The sequence below is a fragment of the Ammodytes marinus genome (genome assembly GCF_949987685.1).
Source record: "Ammodytes marinus genome assembly, chromosome: 5".
Taxonomy (NCBI): domain Eukaryota; kingdom Metazoa; phylum Chordata; class Actinopteri; order Uranoscopiformes; family Ammodytidae; genus Ammodytes; species Ammodytes marinus.
In genome coordinates, this window is record NC_137234.1 from 19,651,508 (window position 1) to 19,672,470 (window position 20,963).

A 20,963-nucleotide genomic window follows, 5' to 3' on the forward strand; every position below is an offset into this window, starting at 1 on the left:
CCATCTCTCCTGCTCGCACACACACACACACACACACACACACACACACGCGCGCACACGCACACTCGCACACTCGCTCTCTCAACACTATACTTCGTCATCATCGCACGTTCATAATGTGGCCACTTTCGTCACACAACACTGTCAACGTGGTCTTTTGCCTGGAAGAGGGAAAACAGAAAGGGACAGAAACAGTGAGCAACAAAGGAAGATGTCACTTAGAATGAGCTCACAGTGTTTTCAACTGCCTCAACAGAGGAGAACAGGATCAATGTCACTGTTGGGACTTTTTAATTTGCTCCTGCTGCTGTTGTTAGGGGAATCGCAGGAGACAACACATAGCAGTTCTAATTATTATCACTTATACATAGCTATAGTTTATTGGGTATGTGTCTACATCAATGTGTGTTAATGTTTCCACCTTCCCCCGGTGGATTTAAATTCTGTGCTGCAGCGCCATCACATCAGTGCCTTGGTGTGATGCTGCTAGCTCAATCACAGTGCTGGCCAGACTGCGGTTACTACTGACTCTTAGGTGAGTCTTCTTGTCTGCTTCCACAGAGGTCACGGTATTGACAGAGACACCCTGCCTGTCAGATACAGGCCAGTGGGTCAGCGACTCTCTCTCCCACCGTTATTGAAGGCCCCGGGGGGTAGAGGTTGCTATCACACGCAGGATTCAAAAGTGATGTGGTTTGTAATGCAGTATCGCATCAATCAGTCTCTAAATGTGACAGTTCCAATTCCAGCAGCTTTCACTCAGAGCAGAGGGGAGAACACTACTGGGGTACTGGTTTTGCTAGGTGTGTGTGTGTGTGTTATAGGTATGTTTTCATCTAGGTGCTGCATGAAGTAATTACAACAATTATTATCTTACATTGTGTTTATACAAATATATGCCGGTCTGTGTGTGTGTGTGTGTGTGTGTGTGTGTGTGTGTGTGTGTGTGTGTGTGTATGTCTTAGACATATGACCTATCCATCCTTACAACGTCAAAATGCAGTACATGCATACATCTGAACAACCACATATTCATAGTATGCCATATTATCTATCATTTTGGACAATAAAACAGGTAAACTGCAGCGACTGCATTTAAATTGTGCTAGCTGGTAAGATTAACACACACTTTCTCTTTTTATCTAATTGAACACAGTGTTCTTTTGATGCTCTAACATCTTAGCAATTGAAGTTGTTATATTACATAAAGGAAAGAGAAGCCATCTTCTATTGGAGAAAAATGGAACATCAGATAAATGAGTCCTGGTACAAGTACAAGTAATCCAGCTTTGCAGGGTAAGAGTAAATTCTGTCTTAAAATCGCATATTTAAATCTATTTATCTTATCAGCACACATGGACAAAATAAACAAGAATATCTTTTGGTTGTCTGTACTTTACTTTAGATTTCACAAACATATGATACATAACAAACAAAATCATTAAAATCAAACTTTTACAACTTACGGGGTCAAAATAATGAAAAAGGTGGTTTCAGTGCATCTGTCAAAAGACTATACACAGATAGGAAATGAAGAGAAAGGTTTTCATTGGTCCAAGCCCCTTAAGCCTGCTGCTATGTGCCTTCCTACTAGGACTCTGAGTGGTCTGTGTGCGTACTTGTGTGCATGTACAAGCCAAACCTAATTACTGAAGGTGAAAATAGACATCCTGAAACACAACCACCTATAATTGTGGTCTTATTACCTTGGGGGATTTGATTTTGAAAAATTGTCAACATTATAAGGGATGAATAATCCTTAGCAAAAAAAAAGAATGACATTTTCCCCCTTCATGATGTCATTCCTACACCTTGGGTGAACCTGTCTCGTCTGTGACTTGGGCAGCAACCAATAAACTCCGAGAAGGCTCCATCTAACAGAGCTATTTGACATTCTGCGAGGTTACAACGCGTCCCCAGAGCTTTGTTTGGAGCCCTTGTGCACGACAGGGAGGGAGCGGTAACGTATTCACTCTCAGCAGCGAGGCCTGCATGTAACTCTTTTGTGGAGGACAGCGCTGGAGGCTGCTGTGGACATATCTAGGGGATCTCAGGGTGACCTGTCCCTCGTCACGCAGAGAGAACAGACAAAATAAAGCATATAGCGTACATTCAGCATACCAAAGAGAGGTGAGGTCTCTTCAAGTTCATGTTTTTTAGACACTGCTGCTAATCTGAAGTGCTGCACCTTGAGACTCGTCAAATCGTCCTGCTAAATGAGCATGGCTTCCTTTGTAGCTTTCTTATTTTTATTTATTTATTTACCTGTGATTTTTGCATTTGTGTAAGTTAAAGTCATTCCTACACTTTGAAAGGTATAGCTAAAGCATTTTTGGAAATGGAGCATCGCCATTACCGCGCTAACGTAATGGTGGTGTCGACACATTTGTTTACATGTAAGGGATGGGAACCAGTTTTGTGTACCACATTGATTCCCAAAGATACCTGGAGAGAGAGTGTACCCAGTGTGTGTGTGTTCAAAATGTGGGTGTTTATCTTATATATGTGTGTGCACATAGAATAGCTTGTGAGCCTGCCTTTATATCTGTGGGCACGTGGTCCGAATGTGAAATACCGGACAAGAATAAAGGGCAGCACCACTTCTCTGTGAAGTCTGTACTTTTCAAGAACTTTGGGCCACTTTCATTATTTACATGTCCCTTTTTCTATCTCCCTCTCTTTCTCTCTCTCTCTATCCTTGACTCTCTGCCCTTCAGCTATCTGTGTACTGGCACTCTCCTCCAGCCACCTTGCCAAGGTGAGCAGGTGCTCTGTAGAAAAGGGACTGGCATTGTGATGAGTACACTAGGCAGTGTGGAAGGAGAGCACACAAACAGCAGTCCTCTCCTGAATGCACATCCTCCACTTGAAGAAGGACACAAATAGAATTAGGAATGAGGTGAGACAAGACACACTTGTAACACAAGGGGACAGAGAAGCAGCAGCGCAGGGTTGATATTAGCCACTTTAGTTTGGATGTGTATCCCTGCCATCTTGCTCTCTCCTTACTGCATTACAAGGTTACCCGCCTTGCTGTGAATCTGCAAAATAATGATTTTTTTTCCTATCTCAGAATGTCACTTTTTTTCTTTTCCCATAAATGCCGTCTCAAATAACATCTGAGGGTGTTTTGCTGCTTCTACACCATCATTAGTAAACACTGTTAGTTTTGGACTATGAAATTAAATAATAATGCAGACATAATACAGGTCTTTTGGGGCTACTGAGAATGTACGAATTGTGCATAATGAGGTTCAAAGAGTATGGTGTCCCTTTAGTTTAGAAACACACCATGCCTACTGCTAAAGAACAACAAAATGTACTGCAGAGCTTCATGATACTTACATATAGTTTGCTAATAAGGGTGTGAAGGTAGCATACACATACCAATAGATATACATTATGTAACCATTTCATCATCCGCCACATTAGTTGTCATTCACCATGGTGATAGAACCATGGACATTAATAAATAGATACCTCCTCTAGACATGTAGCAGCCTTCACTCTTTTGGGAAAGCTTTTTTTTTGCAAACCTTTGGAACCTGGCTGCAGGGTTTCACTCCCATTTATCCAGGGCAAGTACTTCAACACCAAACTTTGAAAATGATTCTTGTTTAGACCTCACTGGGACTTAATCAAAAGGAAAGAGCCTTCCCCCTAAGCTGTTGCCCCAAAGTTGAAAGCTTCTGTCTAAAATATTCCCTAAATTGGAACTAAGGGGCTAAGCTCAAACCATGAAAAAACAGCCAAAAAGCACATTAGTATACTAACATAATGATCACAATGGTGTGTTGTCATCCAATCTCTCTCATTCCAATTACCGTTAGTCTTTTGGTGGCATCCACTTCAATCATTCCACGGAGCAGGTTCTGACAATCTGGAGGGATGAAGTGTGGCATATGAAACACCCCTAGCTTCACCTTCTCTAGAAGATTCCTCAGGTTGTCGTCATCAAACGGCAGGGCGCCCTGGAGAGGCACAGGAGAGAAACAGGGTGACGAGAGGGACTTGTGAAGTTGTAGATGCAGGGAATGGAAAAACAGTTTGCGCTTGTTTCAATGTGCAGCATTAGAACACAAACAACTAAGCCTCTAACCAACCGAGGGCAGGAAAGAAAAATACCAATGACTAACACAAGGCTCGCCCGAAGAAACAAAAACACATTTAGTGTCAACATCCAGCACCACTTAAAGAATAGGCTCCATATTTCAACTTTCTCAACTCTCCAATTAAAGCGTTTAGCCCTCAGCTGCTTAGAAATAAATAATAAACAGCGGCAAGCCGAAGAAACACTGCTTTTCTAATAATTACCCAGCATTCTCATTTACTTCGTTCATTTAGCATTCTCTCGTCGGAGTCATTCATCAGAGAGAGCTGACACCTCACAGATGTGGCTGTGTTGATGAATGGCAACCTCCACCAGAATAAAAGATGGAGGGGGGGAGTGAGAAAAGATGGAAAGAAAAGCTGAGAAATGAAGAGAGGTAGAGAAAATAAATAGGGGGGTGCAGGCTTGTGTTAGAGCTGATCTAAGTGCAGCCTAACTGCAGGGGAGTTTGCGTGTCTCCCACAATCAGACAAATGGTTATCTTTCAGCCAGACGTAACAGGAGAAAGAATGAATTTATCTAACAGCAACAGGGAGAAACTTTTAGTTTTTAGTGCTAGAGGGAAGTACGGGCACGATGGAGACCTTGGCTAATAACATCAGACGCATGCAAGGGCACACACACACACACACACACACACACACACACACACACACACACGACAAAAAGAGAGAGGGAGTGGTGGAGAAAAGAGGCTAAAACCAAAGACAAATACACAGGGCCGGTGGCCAAAAGCTGCCCTGTCAGTGTTAGTGTTTATTTTGGGCCGTCTTCCTTCAGTTTGGCTGGATGAATTATTCATGCATCAGAGTGTGTAGGAACTACAGTACAGCTGTTGATGAAACAAAGCTCCGGGGCTGCACGGCTGGGGAATCACAGACATGATGTAGCCGGAGAATAGAGCCGATTATGGATACAGCGTTGTGTGTGTGTGTCTATACAGGATAATGAATAACAAGACGCTTCTATTTCTCTGATCTTCTATTGCGTAACAACATCAAGCTTGAGGGTGTTTTCCCTGTAAGACCTTTCTAAATGTTAGGGGGGTTTGGAATTCAAACTCCCCCCAGACCCTGAGTTTATGTTAAGGACTCCGTGGCGGCTTCAAGCTTCCACGATTGTTTCACATTCCACCATGGTCGAGCTGTTCGGTAGTGTGTGACAGGTCACAAGGTATCCTGGCTCCGCCCGCCTACCTACTTCCGCCCAAATTGAATTTTCCCTTCAGTGGTCAGTCTGGGGCTGCGGTGAATTCAGTGTTTGAGCTCAGGAAAATCTATGGCCGTCCAATCAGCGAACAGAGCGAGTGGCTGAGAAGGATGACGTCGAAGTCGCGCTCCAGTTTCAGTTGAATGCTGCGACCAAACGTTATGCGATTGGTTGGCTGATCCAGAGTGGCACTGGGCAGATCCAATAGTTTTAAACTTCAACAGACACCCGCCTCTAAATGAGTGAACGTTTGCCAAATAGAGCAGTTCCAGACCCTCTGTACAAATTAAATGAAGTACGATGGTCTGGTATAGCACCAGTCTAGTCACAAGGCACGCTTGCTTTCTTTTTTAGATTCACTACAGCTGGTAAAGAGGCTAGACAGTTGGCTATAAGTGGAAGGACGGTTATGCAATACTTGTCTGGAACAAATGTTTAAAGTGTATGTCAGTCCAGTCCTCATCAGCGCAGTAAAGATACTCACCACCAACAGGGCAAACAGAATGACCCCACAGCTCCAGACGTCTGCTCTCCTCCCGTCATACTTCTCTCCCTGAGGGGCAAGACATTGTTTGTTAGCGTTGTTAGGGCAGAGTGTAAAAGTGTTGGTTAAGAAATACATTTAAAAAAAAAACTATAAAGAAGACGCTAATGGAGCAGAAACAGTAGTATGCAGCAGTGATAAAAACAACTTACCCTGATGACCTCTGGGCAGGCGTAGTGTGGAGATCTGTTGGGAAAACAGAAAAACCGGGAATGAATTGAGAACATAACAAGGAGAAAGAAATTGAGGCTATTTAAGGACTTTTCTATTTGTGCTGCTGTACAGAGAAGTGAGTCAGGTCAGGGTTTTTACGAACCATGACACAACACATATTCAACGGGCGTACACTACTGTATGAAATTGAGAAAAGGAATAGAGAATGAAAGTCTCTCCGTTGAGTGTAGATCAAGATGTGTTTTCTGGGAGTTTAGACATCCCGAGGGTGTTTGGACGTCCTTCTGCCTCGCTCACTCAAGGGCATCCTCACACAAGCAGACAGTGAACAGACCCACTAATCTTTACAGCACCTGGATGGGCTGACAGTAAACCCAATGACTAGATTGACACATCAATATTGTATGAAGATTTATGAAGCAGCGCGCTGTTCCATAAGCCACTGGCTGTGGCTGTGCGGCTGTGTGTGGAGTGACTTGTTATTCTTTACCTAGACTCTTTTTTTGCTGTATTTTGACGTTCCGATTGATTGCCAAATTCAGTCATTTGAACTTAAATGAAAGAGTGCTCATGTGCTTTAATGAATCACATTTCAACTAACCTTTAAATTATTGGATGTTTCTAAATTTTTTCTGATTTTTGGGCAGGGCTCTGCCATTTTGACATGTCCCATTCAACCTTATCTAAAGCCAGGATTTTTGCCTCTAATGAGAGACTATCTGAAGTCTGTAAAACTTTAGCCCATTAGCTCGGCTGTTGTTTACTCATGAATACCAGCCCTGACGGCTTCTTCTGGCTGTCAAAATACTGGCCGATAAACGCTGCCACCATGTCAACGTGGGGGGAAGTTCAAACGAGAAACCTATGCAAATGTGGCCTTCTTGATTGCAAGTGTCAATGTGCATTATGTGGATGAGCAAGGAATAAAAAAATAAGACAGAGATTTGCACTAGTTGTGCCTCACGAGGGCCCACACAGCACACGAGCCACAGCTGGAACTGGCGTGAATATAAACTAATTATTTGCGGTGGGGCTTTAGGTTGGCAAACACAGGGGGAAGGTAAAGACTGGAATACCATCATCTCAGCCTTCTGCTGGAGCTGAATGCTAATGTGTCAATGTTATTATTCACTGACACGCGATTATACGTCTTCTTTTCCATAGATGTTCACACAGTCCGCTTTTAAACTGAGACACTCCATAATTGCTTAACCTCTCCACTGTGGGGCTTTTTGAATCAAGTGTCTACTCAAGTTATGTGGCGAGGATCCATGAGCGTTCTTAACTCTCCATAACCCCCTCCTGCTTCACCCGCATTTAATGGCCTAATTTCATTAGGAGGTGTAAATAAAGTTTATTTAAAATGCATCTCCACATATAAAAGCCCATACATCTAGAAATGTATACGATGATAAGAAGAAAAACACTGCCGCTAGCACCAGACGTTCAGATTATAGATGAGGACACTAAAAGATAAATAGAAAGCTGTAAGAGCCACTTCCCTTTTGACCAGAGTGAAAAATGCAGTCTTTTGAACAACTGTGTGTGGTTTGACATAACATATGTCATTTTTTGCTATTTGCTGAAGCACATTTACTCCCTCAACCCAACACCACTTATATCACATAAATAAAATGAAGAGACAGAACAGACAGTTTGGCTTTATTCTAAAGGCTGCAAATTGCAGTATAGTGGGACAAAATGCGGCTTTAAGTGGTTTGCAAGACAGCCTAAAGACAGAAAACACATTTGGTTAAGGACCTAAGATTGTACTCTAGCAGACTGCTCAAGTGGGGGGTAACAGGAAAAGAATAAGAGGATGCATACAAAGCTTTGTTTAGCCTGAAGGGGCTTCTCAGTGTCAGACTGTTTGCAGAGACATGTCTGGACCACTAGTTCAACAAACTATTCATATGTGTACCGCAAGATTACAATGTGCTTTGGAATATACAGTACATTGCACACAGTTTGCAAGGAGAGTACCCTGAGTTTCACATACTGTATATGAGTTCCTATGGTGCTGTGAAAGAATCAGCTGTGTGGGCTGGCAATATTGAGAAGACACTGAGACATGCAGCGTGTCTTTATGAAAATTCATCTTTCCGAAACCAAATTTGCGCCGCTCCTCACTGCATACAAGATCATTTCCTTTCATCAATCAAAGCAGCCGCACTAAACAAACAGCAAGCTCGCTGATGAAGTCGCAGCTTGGCTTAGGCAGACAGAGAGAGCGATAGGTTGTGTGCGCGTTCCATGAATCCACATTTGCATGTGCTCGTCAATGCCCCTGCTCATCTATATGTCTGTGAGGCTGCACGTATTTATGTATGTTCTCCGAGGCACCCTGCAACCCCCACTCTACCTGGGGCAAGTCTCATCTTCACTCAGCTCCATTACCAGTGGCAAATGGAATACATTTGTGTCAGACCGCTGCATGCAGAGAGGGGGCCAGATAAATGCATTTAATTAAAAACTGTCATATCTACACTTAGAGATTGGACAGTCAGAAGAGCATGAATAATCAATAACCACACATACAGTGCATGGCACATTCACCTCTATGAGGCAACAAACACCAATGGTGCTCGCGCAATCCTCTGAGACACACACGATCACACACACAAACAGTGCAGTGTGTGGTGCTGGAGCCCAGAGTAGAACGATAAACAGGACTACTGAGCTGCGTGGGGGGAGCATGGGAGTTTCTGCAACGAGTAACTTAGCACTTAATAAATGTATGTGAAGGACTGAGCAGATGCACTGCACCTGGATCAGATAGATGACTTGCTCAGAGTGGAAGCAGGATGCACTCAAACATGGATATAGCTCTACAGGATACTGGAAAAAGCTCAGTGAGAGCTGTAAAAGTCTGTGGACTTTCTAGGGAAAGGAAACACCTCAGTGAAGGTTATCATGGTTGAAACAATGACTCAGTCACTTTTTACTTTCAGATAAAAATTCAACTCACTCTCAGTTGGCCTGAATCCCTACTGATGAGTCATGAGCTTATGCACTGCGCTACTGCTGGAAAGATTACGCAACAGTTTCAACTGCATGCTTGTGTGCGGGCGTGCACATGATTAAATGCGCGTGCTCGTTAATGTTTATAGTCAGAAACAGAGGGACGATCAAAAAGCAAAGGACAAAGGGTCTTCAAGGGTCAGGGATGAGCTGAGCTGTGCAAGCTGTGAGTGCATGTGTGTTTGCGGAATTGCGTGTGTGTGCGTGTTTGCGGAATTGCGCGTGTGTGCAAGTGTGTGTAATTTCAGTTGACGCTGATTTGGAGGTATAATCTGGACTAAATCAGGTCCGAGTAGGAGACAGATGTCACAGGGCCTCTCTGTCTGCCACGCCCTGCACACATCGTCATGTGTAACTGCAGAGTAAAGATTGTTCCAAAGGCATCCAGATCACAAAATGTAAATATTCTTGGAAAAATTTCTGGAGTGATGTAAAAGTCCATAATTTCTCACTGATGAGTCCGAGACTCACATCAATATGTGAACCCTCTCCGTTATTTAATGCTCCGTATCACCTCATCAAGCCTAATCTCCAGAGGAACCCATATAAATCACACTATATACAGTATATTCTCCATGTGGTTTAAATTGTGAATTATACTTGCAACTTCAAAGCCACAAATGTCACTGTCGGAGCAATCCTGTTTCACTCTGGGCATACAGGACCTTATGAGTTGGGGAAATATAACAAATAATTAGTAAATCAAAACTTTGTGGACATGCTTCATGTATAATTACATCAGTTGTCTGTGCTTACCTGTTGACAACTCATTTCCAGTGTGAATTTCAAGGTTAGAGCAAAAATTTAACTCTATGGACGCTTAACTTTTTGATCAGCGGTGAAATATTTTTGTCAATCCATACTGCCATTGAGTTTATGAACCAACCCAGTCCCCCCAAAAATAAACAATCATTACTGTTATTTCTTTATTGACGTGGTTGGACCCAGTGCACCATTCACTACACTTCAGGGTTGAATAAAAAAAGGATGACCGTACTCAAAAGACTTGGAAAGTGACTTTTCCCCGCAAGGGGATTCATTGCAGTTGTTGTTGGATTGATGGGCCTGGGGTGCTTGTGACCGCTGCCAGATCATAAAAAAGCCCAGTCTCGGATAGGAGGAGCAGGAGAGCAGTAATGTGTGGCCATGGCCCTGTTCACACTCTGTGAGAGACACTCAGCCGTCTCTCTCCTCTGGGGAGTGACACCGCACGGCAACAGAGATTTTGAAAGGACACGACACCCAGCAGAGGGGCTTGATGGCCTCACTCATCATTCTCTTCTCTCTCTCCTTTCTGTTTCTCTCCATTCCATACACCTGCAACTCTGTGTTCCTTTCCATATATGAGCTGTTTAACACCTTCAGGACATTCTATGAATAATCTAAATATCACCTGCGGAGTGCGTGAGTCACGGATTACATGGCAAAGCGTGCCATTGGAATGTTTTTTTCTACATGACTTACCCGCAGCTGGTTTCCAGCAGACTGTCTCCAACCTGAAGGGAGGCCATGCCGAAGTCTGCTATCCTGATATTGTTCTTTTCATCTAGCAACAGGTTCTCAGGCTTCAAATCCCTGTGGCTGGAAGACAAGAGAGGCAGAAAACAACGGAACAGTTAATGACACGTGAAAGAGCTCATCAGCAGAAGTTATCTTAACTTGTATGGGTAGCTTACCGTGTTTAGTATGCTATCCGATCCAGTGTATGCTATCCTCCCTTATGTGTACATATATTTTATTGAATTTTCTATTTATCAAGGTATTTATTTTTGGTTATTATTGTGAATTGTTATTGTATATTTTTCCAGATATTAGCATTTATTTTATTTAGACTGTTTTGTTCTTTGTATTCTACTGTTTCGTTTGTTGAAAAATAAATAAAGATTTGATCACAAAAAAGTCAAAGGAGATGAAAGTGATATTTTTTGTTCATATACGCGTTAAAACACTCTAAATTCATACAGCAATCACTTAAACAGTATGCACAGTTCATAAGACAGGTATCCCAGTCATTCAGCTTGCCAGATACAATTTTGAGTTTCCCGCTCGTTTCTATCCAATCAAGAGACAAAGCGCTATAAAAAGGCGGGTCTCTGTGCCTGTCAATGATGACACAGTAGTATCTTAACCGGTTATCAAGCACACACCTCCTCTCTGCAACACATCTCGTTGATCTATCCATGCTTAACTAGATGTCTGCCCACCTCATAGTTGGGCTGGTACGAGGTGGGACAGCCTCCCGCTGCGTCCTTCTCTCCTTCTGTTTCCCTTGCCCTCTCGAACCATTCATTCCCTTCCTCTCATCTCCCAGACAGCCACCAGCAAACTGGCTGAGCAAAGGCCGTCAAGGGGGAGAGCAAGTCGAAGAGGAGGCTCTCATTAGCTGCCACTCATTACTGCTAAACACAGCAAGGGGCCATAATATCCAGTGGACACCATCTCCCTCCTTAAAGACACATTCGAGATGGGTAGTAGATATTTTTCTAGTCATGCTTTTGCTGGGAGGAGGTTAGGTTAAAATGTCAATTCTGATGAGCGACTGTTCAAAGGCACGGTATAGCGTCATCAACGTTTTAGCATGCATTTAACATCCCGTTAACATCTCAAGGGGTTGTATTACACCATACAGTGGTGTTCTTGCGATATCTTTCAAGGCTGAGGGAAGCAAGCACCGTGGACATCTCACACACACACACACACACACACACACACACACACACACACACACACAACACACACAAACACACACTCTCTAAAATCTACCCATCTTTCTTGTCTGTGTTCGGTGATATGTGTACACTTGCCTACATGCTTTTTGTAATCAGTGGGAGCCACAGGGCTATTCGGATATCACAAACTGGACTTTCATCTTCTTTATGGGCTAACGAGAGAGGAACAATAGTTGCATGTGTCTGCCTTTGAAGAGAGTGCCTCATCACAACGGACGTTTAACCTTAGATGACATCAGCTGCTGTACAGCTTGTTTCCCGTCCTGAGGGATTAGCTGTCAGCTGCTTTGTTATCACGCTGACAGTGTCTGTGATCCCGGCTATAATTGAAATAAAACACAGATAGCATCTAAAACTCTTCTCCCCGGGCTAGGAACCTTTGTCAACTCACACAACCATCATTTGGCGGTGACGTCAGCAGCTTGAGAGTTGGTCTTTTAAATGTGACTGACAGTCAACGCGCACAAGGAAGGGGCAAACATTTAGGCTACTGAACTTCCTCGGGGGCAACCAATAAGAGACAGTGGTTGTATGGGCTAGTGGGCATCTCCAAGATGTATGTCGTCTCCCTTATATTTTACCAAGCCATGACCGTATTTGAAAGTTTTCAACGCTAAAATGGCTTGATGGTGTTTTGTCCTCCCAACGGCGCCTTGGAGGCAGCGCTGCCTGGAGCTGCCTCCAAGGCACTAACTCTAACCCTAACCATAACACTAAACGTTACCTTAACTGTTGTCCTCCCAACATTGCCTTCCAGGTAGCTGCCTACAATGCCTTATATAGTGATGCTTTCAAAACAATAGTTTTACCGGCAACACAATAATAGAGTTTAAATATGACAGAAGGTTTAAACTGGACATTAGTAGACACAAGGGACCAGAAGACGATGCCTGAAAGGACATGTAATAATTATGGAGTTACATCAGTGACAATAGCAACAACATTGACAGGGCTCATTGTGGCCAGTGTTTGAGACAGTGTTCAAACACTGTTCACTATTGACACTAAGGGGTAGATTACCTCCTGATGGTAACATCACCCAAATTATCAGAGAACCACAGCCTCACTAGAGCCATTTGAACAGCCTGCCTCGGATGCAAAAATGCATGCTAAATCATGACCAATAAGACATGGCGTTAAACATTGCGTAATCACGGGCCTATATCACATGTAAAACACACAGAGCCAAACCTCAAGAGATGCATCCACCAAAGAAAGAAGGCAACAACGTGTTTATCCACTGACATCGCCGCATCTGGATGCTTTATGGGTTGCCAGGACCATGGTATCCATAATAGGACATTAAACTGTGACACATTAGGCACCACTTTGCTATTGTAATCTTGTCCACACAGCAGGCCGCCTCGCAGCAGGGATATCTTTGTGTTGCACTCGGTATGTCATACGGTAGGAGATGCTGTTTAACGGACTCGAGCTGCGATGAGGTTTAATGTAACTGTAGTTTTATTTTCCTAGAAATTTGGAAGCTGTGCGAACATCCAACGGAGGAATGCCTTTTTTTATTTTATTTATTTTTTATTATATTTTTGGCATTTTTATGCTTTTATTGACAGTGTAGAGATAGAGTTGAAATGGGGCAGAGAGGTGAGTGACATGCAGAGATCGACCGCGGGCTGGAATCGAACCCGGGTCTGCTGCTGGCCGAGGCCCATGGAGGGGACGCCTCACCAACTGAGCTAAAGGCGCCCCCAGGAATGCCTTTTTACACAATGTTTTAAATGCCATCAGTGCATATTATTTCTACAGAGGTGGTCTGTGCAGGGAAAGGAAACACTATACTGTAAACGTAAGTGCTCCCCACGACCAATATACAAACACAAGTCAGTAAATCAACAGACAAATAAAATAAAACACAAGGAAAGGCCTCTACCTAAGGCTTACATCCATCTATAGGATATACTGTTATCTGTTACACAGTTCTACCTTGATCTGATGTGCAGGCCCCACAGTTCAATGTGCACTAAGCTGTTACGATGGCGTTCAGTATAATTTACAGGGCACTCATGTGTGTCTACGTGCTGTCTAAGCAAGGTTTACACCCCAGTGGGGCTGTTAAACATGATTCCTGCAATCTAACACCAAGCTTTTAATTGCCTGTGATCATTTGCTAGTGCCATGCTGATATGTTGTGTTTTACAGAAGGTTGTAATAGGTCTGTCCTCTTGGGGCTCACATCTTTATACTATCCCAGACATGTTTTATGGTGATGAGCACTGCAGTTTTCTTAACTGAATTTCTTCAGCCCAAGGAAAATATACTTTCTCCAGTTGTGACATATTTGTCATCAGCCATGTTTTAATATCGCCTGTTGTTAAGCCATTTGTTATTGCACCAAGATATGTGGCACTAATTAGGTAAACCAGAATGCTTGAAACAAACACTAATGGCTCAAATGCGTCTTTTGCAAAATAGCTCACCTGTTTTTACATTTTAATTAAACAGGCTAGTCCAGCTTTCACGGGGCCATTATGGTTAACTGGAGTGGGGATTTAACCATCGTTGTGAGTTGAAATGCAACCATTAACCTCGGGCGCACCTCTGAGTCATCCTACTCTTTCTATCTTTCTCTCAAACTTTTTAAGGATCCTGTTGACCCAATTAGAGAGACCAAGCACATTCACCAGAAACGCTTGAGGCCAATCTTCTATCGCATTAGCAAAAGAGGACAACATTCTGACTGTGGTAGGCACAAATGTTCATTAGCCACTGGGGTTATTTATGTTTTTTGAGCAAGGAGAAAGATAAAGCAAATGTTTCCCCTTTTTTGCTGTCTAAGGGACTTTGTCTGTTTTTGCATTCTTGCTTAAAGCAAGTGATTGGCAAACTTGTTTAGACATTTTCTGTGATATTACTCTGTAGTTAAGTAATTTTCTTCCTTACAGTAGCCAAGTTAAAAATTCCTTCGAAAAAAATCCAACCAAATTAGGGCACAGATAAGAAGCAAGGCCAGGTACTGTAGGTGCATGGCACTCAAGTGTGGTCACAGCTACAAATACATTTAAGCTAACTATTCATCCCATGTAGAAATAAAATGTGTGAACTATGGTAAATGGCCAACACACGTACACTACATTGTCTCTATAAGTGTGTAAGTTACATCATACAGCACTGTAAATAAACTAGGCTGCATTATGCTTGCCTTGACTATTTTCTATACAATTTACATTTGACATTTAACAAGACAAGACAAGTCAGTTAAACATTGTTTGAAAAATGCAAGATGTAATGCTCATAGGCTATCTAGATAATGCTAATGGCAACATTGTGTTGTGAATTTGAATGAATGAACAGTTTCAGATGCAGCCAAAGTTTTTCTTTATACGTAATATCTCATATCATTTATTTGCATTTAAACCCAATTAAAGTTGAGGGGAAGTGTATACCAGCTTTTCTTTTTGTATGCACATGATTCTCCTCTCAAGTGAGAATGTACAGGAGCATTCCTCATGCCATGTCGGGCATTTCTACAGTGTATTTATTCCTCTGGGGTTTTGAGCCACGTTGTGGAAGTTATGCATTGTTGCATGTAATGCAGTGACTTAACAGTGGCATCACAATGATTGCTAGATCTGTAATAAACAAACTTTTGGCTTTGTTGTGCCAAGGCTGTGTGTGCAACTAAGCGTTTGCTCTTAATCCAGGAGTTTGACTTGGGAAGATGGGATGAGCAGTGAACCTTCAAGGCAGAATAAACAGACAAGTTGTCAGAAAAGCATTGGAGAGGAGGGTGGCATTAGTATTAAAAACCCATAGCAACACACTTAAAGTAAGTGTGTTGTGCCAATCTGAAGTTAGAAAATGAAATAATCTTAAATATTACCTTTATATGGTTCTCTTTTTTCACTGTTATTCTCCAAATAAAACTATATCATCTTAACCTGTCATTTTTATTTATTAACTTCCCTAATTCAACCAGCCTTCCCATCTTTCCTTATACAATTCCACTTATATCCATCAGCCCATCCCCCCTTAATCAAGCACCATAAACCAGCCTACTATCGGTCTTCTCTCCTCCTGCTCCATTTTACCAATTTATCCATCCCATTTCCATTTCTCCATTCTTCTTCCTCTCAACATCAACTTCCATCCTCTCACCCACTTACAGTTCAAAGCCAAGGATACAGAGATACAAAAACTGATTTTACATTGTGTTGTTAGCGGCCATCAGCTGTAATGATGATAGGCTATAAGTACGGGCGTTCTGCAGAGGGGCAGACATCTGGGGAGAGTTTGCTAAGAACGTCAACAAACACAGCCACAAGCAGCAACAGGGGCACATGCAGGATTTGATAGAGGGATGGACATACAGAACCATTCTGCTTTGTAATATGTCTATACAAGGCACCGTTGTAAACGAGAGAACACTCTCAATAGTGTTTTCCCTGTCTACATAAAGGTTATCAATCAATCAATCAAGATGGAGGATAAGGACACGGCATACATGACATGCTGTAGAAAGAATACAATAGATGAAAGAAAAATTACAGACAAAGAAGTTGAAGCCAGAAACAGTAGTCGTCAGCTTTCTATTCAATAGCAGCTAAATATTTTAACTAAGATTCCAGAATATATAGGTAAACAGCTGGTGGCGACAGCTGTACTAAATCACAATATGTATCAATGTTCCAATAAACCTTTAAATATGCTATGCTATATTCAAAAACCATTCCACTATAAAATAGATATAAATATTGAAAAACTAAAAATAATGTTACTTTTTGTTCCCCTATAGAGCTATAAGCAAGCAATAACATAAACAGATGCATGTGGCTCTTTAAACCCCTGAAAGAGAGAAATAAAGCTGCTAATGACATAGGGAGTGTGGGAGACACTGAGAGGGGTGCATATGGATGATGTGAATGGTTATGCCACTGCGTGGGTTTAATGTGACTCCCAGACCAGGTGTTTGTTTGTGCACATGTAGGTGGCGGTAATAACGTGAACATAAGTGTCAGGGACAAGAGAATTGTGTGACTGTGTAAATGTTTGTGTGTGTGTGTGTGTGCGTATCTGTGTGTGTTCTCTTCCCAAGTGCACTAACAATCTCTGCCTCACTTGGTGGGATGCTTGGAGTCACTTTATGTGACAGATTGTCGTTATCCCTTACCCACACACAGTCACTTTGCAGTAAACAAACAGACATGGGGTTGTTAACCGGGTTACAAGGTGAACTCTTTACTAAAAAACAGAACAGGGGTGAGAAAAAGGAAAATGGAATGTGTAGAGGTCATGGTGAATTGTGCTTTATTTACCGTGAATGGTTTGTAAGTGGGTTTGCTTGTGCCCATGCAAACATAGGCCAAGGACATCTCTGCACGTACAGCGTATAACAAAGCGGTGTGGGAGGACACAGCGACTGGGGAGTGATTCAGGGGTGTGTTTGGTGTCACTTGACCTCCTATTCTGGGTATAGTCTCACCGCGGCTCCATAAACACTGAGCAACAAAAATCAATACAATGTATCTTTATCGCTGGCATGAGGATAGGAATACTGTGCTTTAGCTTTACAGAAGGGAATCAGAGCATACAGTGCCTATAGGTGGCGAGTAAAAAGGTGGCCAAATGTGTATTGAATGACATTCGATTATACTCTCTTCATTATCCTTCTCATCATGTGTAAACTTAACCTCATGTTAACATGGTTCAAAATGCTGGGTAAAAATCACACAAGCTGTTTGTCTTCAAGGTAAATACACTTCACTCTTCTGAATCAATTTGTGTCTCTGTTGGGTGTTTGTAGTTGTGGCAGACTGCCACATCGACTTCTCAGGAGAGTGAGTGCAGACTGTGTAGCACACATGCATTTAGTTGAATGTTAGAACTGACGAGATGCAGCTTTGCTGGGATTCCCTCCAAGGTAGAAGCGGATGTGTATATGCAGTATAATATCACATCTACCAAGCGTTCACTTTGTTATTGTGACCTTGAGCAACACGTGCAAAGCAGCTCTACGAGAGCTCTTCTCTGCTTACACTGACCTTCCACATTGCTGCAGAGGGACTGAATGAGAATATCCTCACAAAGATTGATACAATGTCACAACATTATCCGTGGGTTTTGCCCTCATCTCTGTTCTAACTTGTCTCTGTGTCTGAGTCACACGTTTGCAGGTCTCACATTAACACACACCATGTGTAGAGGGGAGATGGGAATAGGTTGACACTGGATCTACAGTATACTGAGATATAGTTAAGATTTCTCTTTCTGCCTCAGCATTCATAATAAACTGCTTTCACTGATGATTTATTTATCGCGTATGTTTATATACAACCCTTGCGTATCTTTGGCTCATCTCTCTCTTCAGCGTTCCTCCTGTGGTTCACTTTCTTGTCCCTTTCTCTTTCCCCAATTTAAACAAAAAAAAACTCAAACTCTGCCTAAGTCAGGTTTGCTTTAGGCAGAGGAAACTCTGAGTCATACACAGCCCTCCACGTTCTCTCATTGTTATCCAGACTTCCATCCATTTGGCTGCGGAGAGGTATTGGAGGACAGGGCGTGGGCAGAGGCCGGAAGCACGAGGGGCCATGAGAAAGAGGTGAAAACGAGAGGTGTGCAGAAAATGCAGGGCTGATGAGCTTGTGTTTACCCCACACACCCACACACAAGTTACAACAGTGAATCACAGAGAAAAGGGGAGCACTTTTAATGGCCTGTGTAGGTTCTCGGCACAGACAAGGAGAAATGGAAGACGTGATTGCAGAGATGTTCTTTTTTTCTTTTTTGAGGGGATGCTGGGATCTCATTAGTGGGAATGGAAGGGTGGTAAGTGAGGCTATGTCTGTCAGTCTGTTTGCCCCTAATTGAGGTTCGGAGGAGGGCGGTTGGGTGGGTGCACAAGCACTCCCAAATAATCCTCCTCATCATACATTTACAAGCCATCATTTTCAAAAAACATTTAAGGGGCTAAGACAGAGTGACTGCAACAAAGTCAGAGGAAGGGAGAGATAAACCTACATGCAGCCTAACTACAACAGAACTGTGCTAATCTATGTACTATGTTGTGCATGAACTTAAAGTCAGTCAGTGAGTCAGTGAAAAGGCTCAAACAATTCAATTGAAGTCAAATGCATTATCTCAAGATAATCAGTCAAATGTGAAGTAATTCTATCAAAATGTAATTGCCTCTTCTATAAACTATACTACGCTAAAACATAAAGCATATCCCAGTCGAAGAAATTAAACCCCATCTAATCATTCCATGAAAAATCGGTTTCATTATTTTCTTTTAATTGGCCGCGCAGCGTAATGCAATTCTATCTGCTGGACATTTAGCGCTCAATGGCAGGTTCTATGGAATATCAGCCCATAAGCATTCAGCACTGGCTTGGTTTTTACCTCTTCTTTATCAGCAGAAAGCGATTCAGGAAATTTTGAAGTGAACTAGACTGTGTAGAAAAAAAAGCTTCTTTCTCCTTCTTTCTTGCACTTTAAAAAGACACGATAGCCTTGGCACAAGAAGTTATGAAAAAAATTATCATTACGGCTAGTAGTCAAGGTGCCACAGTCATGGCCATGCCCGGGTTTCATGGTGATTGTTAGGCCCCTGCCTGGTTGTGAATAGTATAGCAGTATGAGCAAACGAAGAATGTGCTGCATAATTACCTTTTTTTTTTTATTGTTACTGACTTCAAAATGCTTCTAAATAATTCAAGTGAGGTAGCAACCTTTGATCCAAGCTTTCTCTACCAGACGAAAAATCCCTCAGATCTGACCTGTGAAAAATCAGCCCTAAAATCATCTCATACACATCACTCTACACTAATGGCTTAGTTTACATTAGGGTTTGTCATATTACCTTTTTTCAGTTGGTAAATATATAGCATTTAATGTAACCATTATAACTTTAAATCTAAACAAGACACATTGCTGAAACACAATAACAGATCAAATGTAAAAACATCCACTTCTGTTCCAATGTTATTCTTCATTTCTCTTTCCCTGTAAAGTTGCCAGAGATTAACACTGCGACACATTAGTTACTACAGATGCTAACAGATATGTTCTTCTCTAATGGCAGAGACATCACGTGTATCAGTAGTTGCGCCTAGCCTAAGCAATGTTGTGCTACAAAGCTATAATTTAGTTTTTAATATTAAAATCACTCGTAGCAGTCTCATATGTTTCACCAGAAACGACCTATAAGCCCATTATGAGAAATATAGCTCAGCCTGTACGGAGTCATGTATATGCTTAGGTTTCAGCCGATATGTTGAGAAACTTGACTGAGGAAAATAAACACACTTTCAAACAGGTTATATCCAGTTCCATAATCTCCATATTGAATCATTGGTTCGAAAAACTAAACAGCACTCCCAAGCTATGAATAAACTGATTGAAATTTAGATTGTAGATCCACTTCAGAGTAATCTGTATATTTTCAGAAGTCATTCTTTGGGAAGTCATTATTTGTTCAATGTTGTATGACAACCTAATTGACTTTGTTACACCTCCTGGGTAGAGGTGATTATTAGTTCTCTGATCTTTTCAAATATGCGTTTTCTTTTACGGTTTTATCCCCAACAACTCAAATATTCATGTGAAAGCTGTGGTGTGCACAGCTGTCTAGAACTGTATGATGAACGTACAAACCCATCATTGTGCATTTGTAAATGTAAACTTAAATGTTATCTTCCCTTTTTTTATTATCTTCCCTTGATTTGTTTGAAAATATTATCTGTTTTCCAAATGTGAAGCTCATAACATAAGGAATAGCATCCATGTATAGCGTCTATGAAGGGTATGGGTGAAATTGCTATAGTCAGCAGCACACCGGTGTTAATACATCGGATCACAACATACACATAACCAGAGGCATAGAACAAGTCTGGTTGTGTGTGGATCACTTCACTTACCATATGGAATGACTGTGGCAAAAATCAAGGGCAGACATGATCTGTCTGAAGAATTTCCTGGCCTCTTTAGGTGTTAACCTGCCTTTCTTCACCAAGTAGTCAAACAGCTCACCACCAGACACATGTTCCAGCACAAGGTACCTACGAGAAAGGAAGAAAGGGAAATAGATATAAAATGAGAAAAAGAACAGCAGAAAAAAAACTCATACGCACACAAAAAAGAAAGGACTCGCCATTGTCTGCACAGAAACAGCCTAGAAGAAATAAAGAAAGCTCCTGAGGCCTATAAGAAATGGAGCAAT

General features: G+C 42.0%; 1 protein-coding gene across 1 annotated transcript in view; it reads right to left on the reverse strand.

The window, feature by feature from the left end:
- Window positions 1-20,963, reverse strand: part of LOC307250986 (serine/threonine-protein kinase BRSK2-like) — a gene marked incomplete at both ends in the record, with an annotated part of 167,716 nt that overhangs the window by 32,104 nt on the left and 114,649 nt on the right. Inside the window, 5 exons of the mRNA XM_080028278.1 lie at window positions 3,825-3,971; window positions 5,805-5,873; window positions 6,017-6,050; window positions 10,524-10,640; window positions 20,662-20,802. Of these exons, the coding sequence (XP_079884404.1) occupies window positions 3,825-3,971; window positions 5,805-5,873; window positions 6,017-6,050; window positions 10,524-10,640; window positions 20,662-20,802 (508 nt within the window). The remainder of the gene's footprint in view (window positions 1-3,824; window positions 3,972-5,804; window positions 5,874-6,016; window positions 6,051-10,523; window positions 10,641-20,661; window positions 20,803-20,963) is intronic.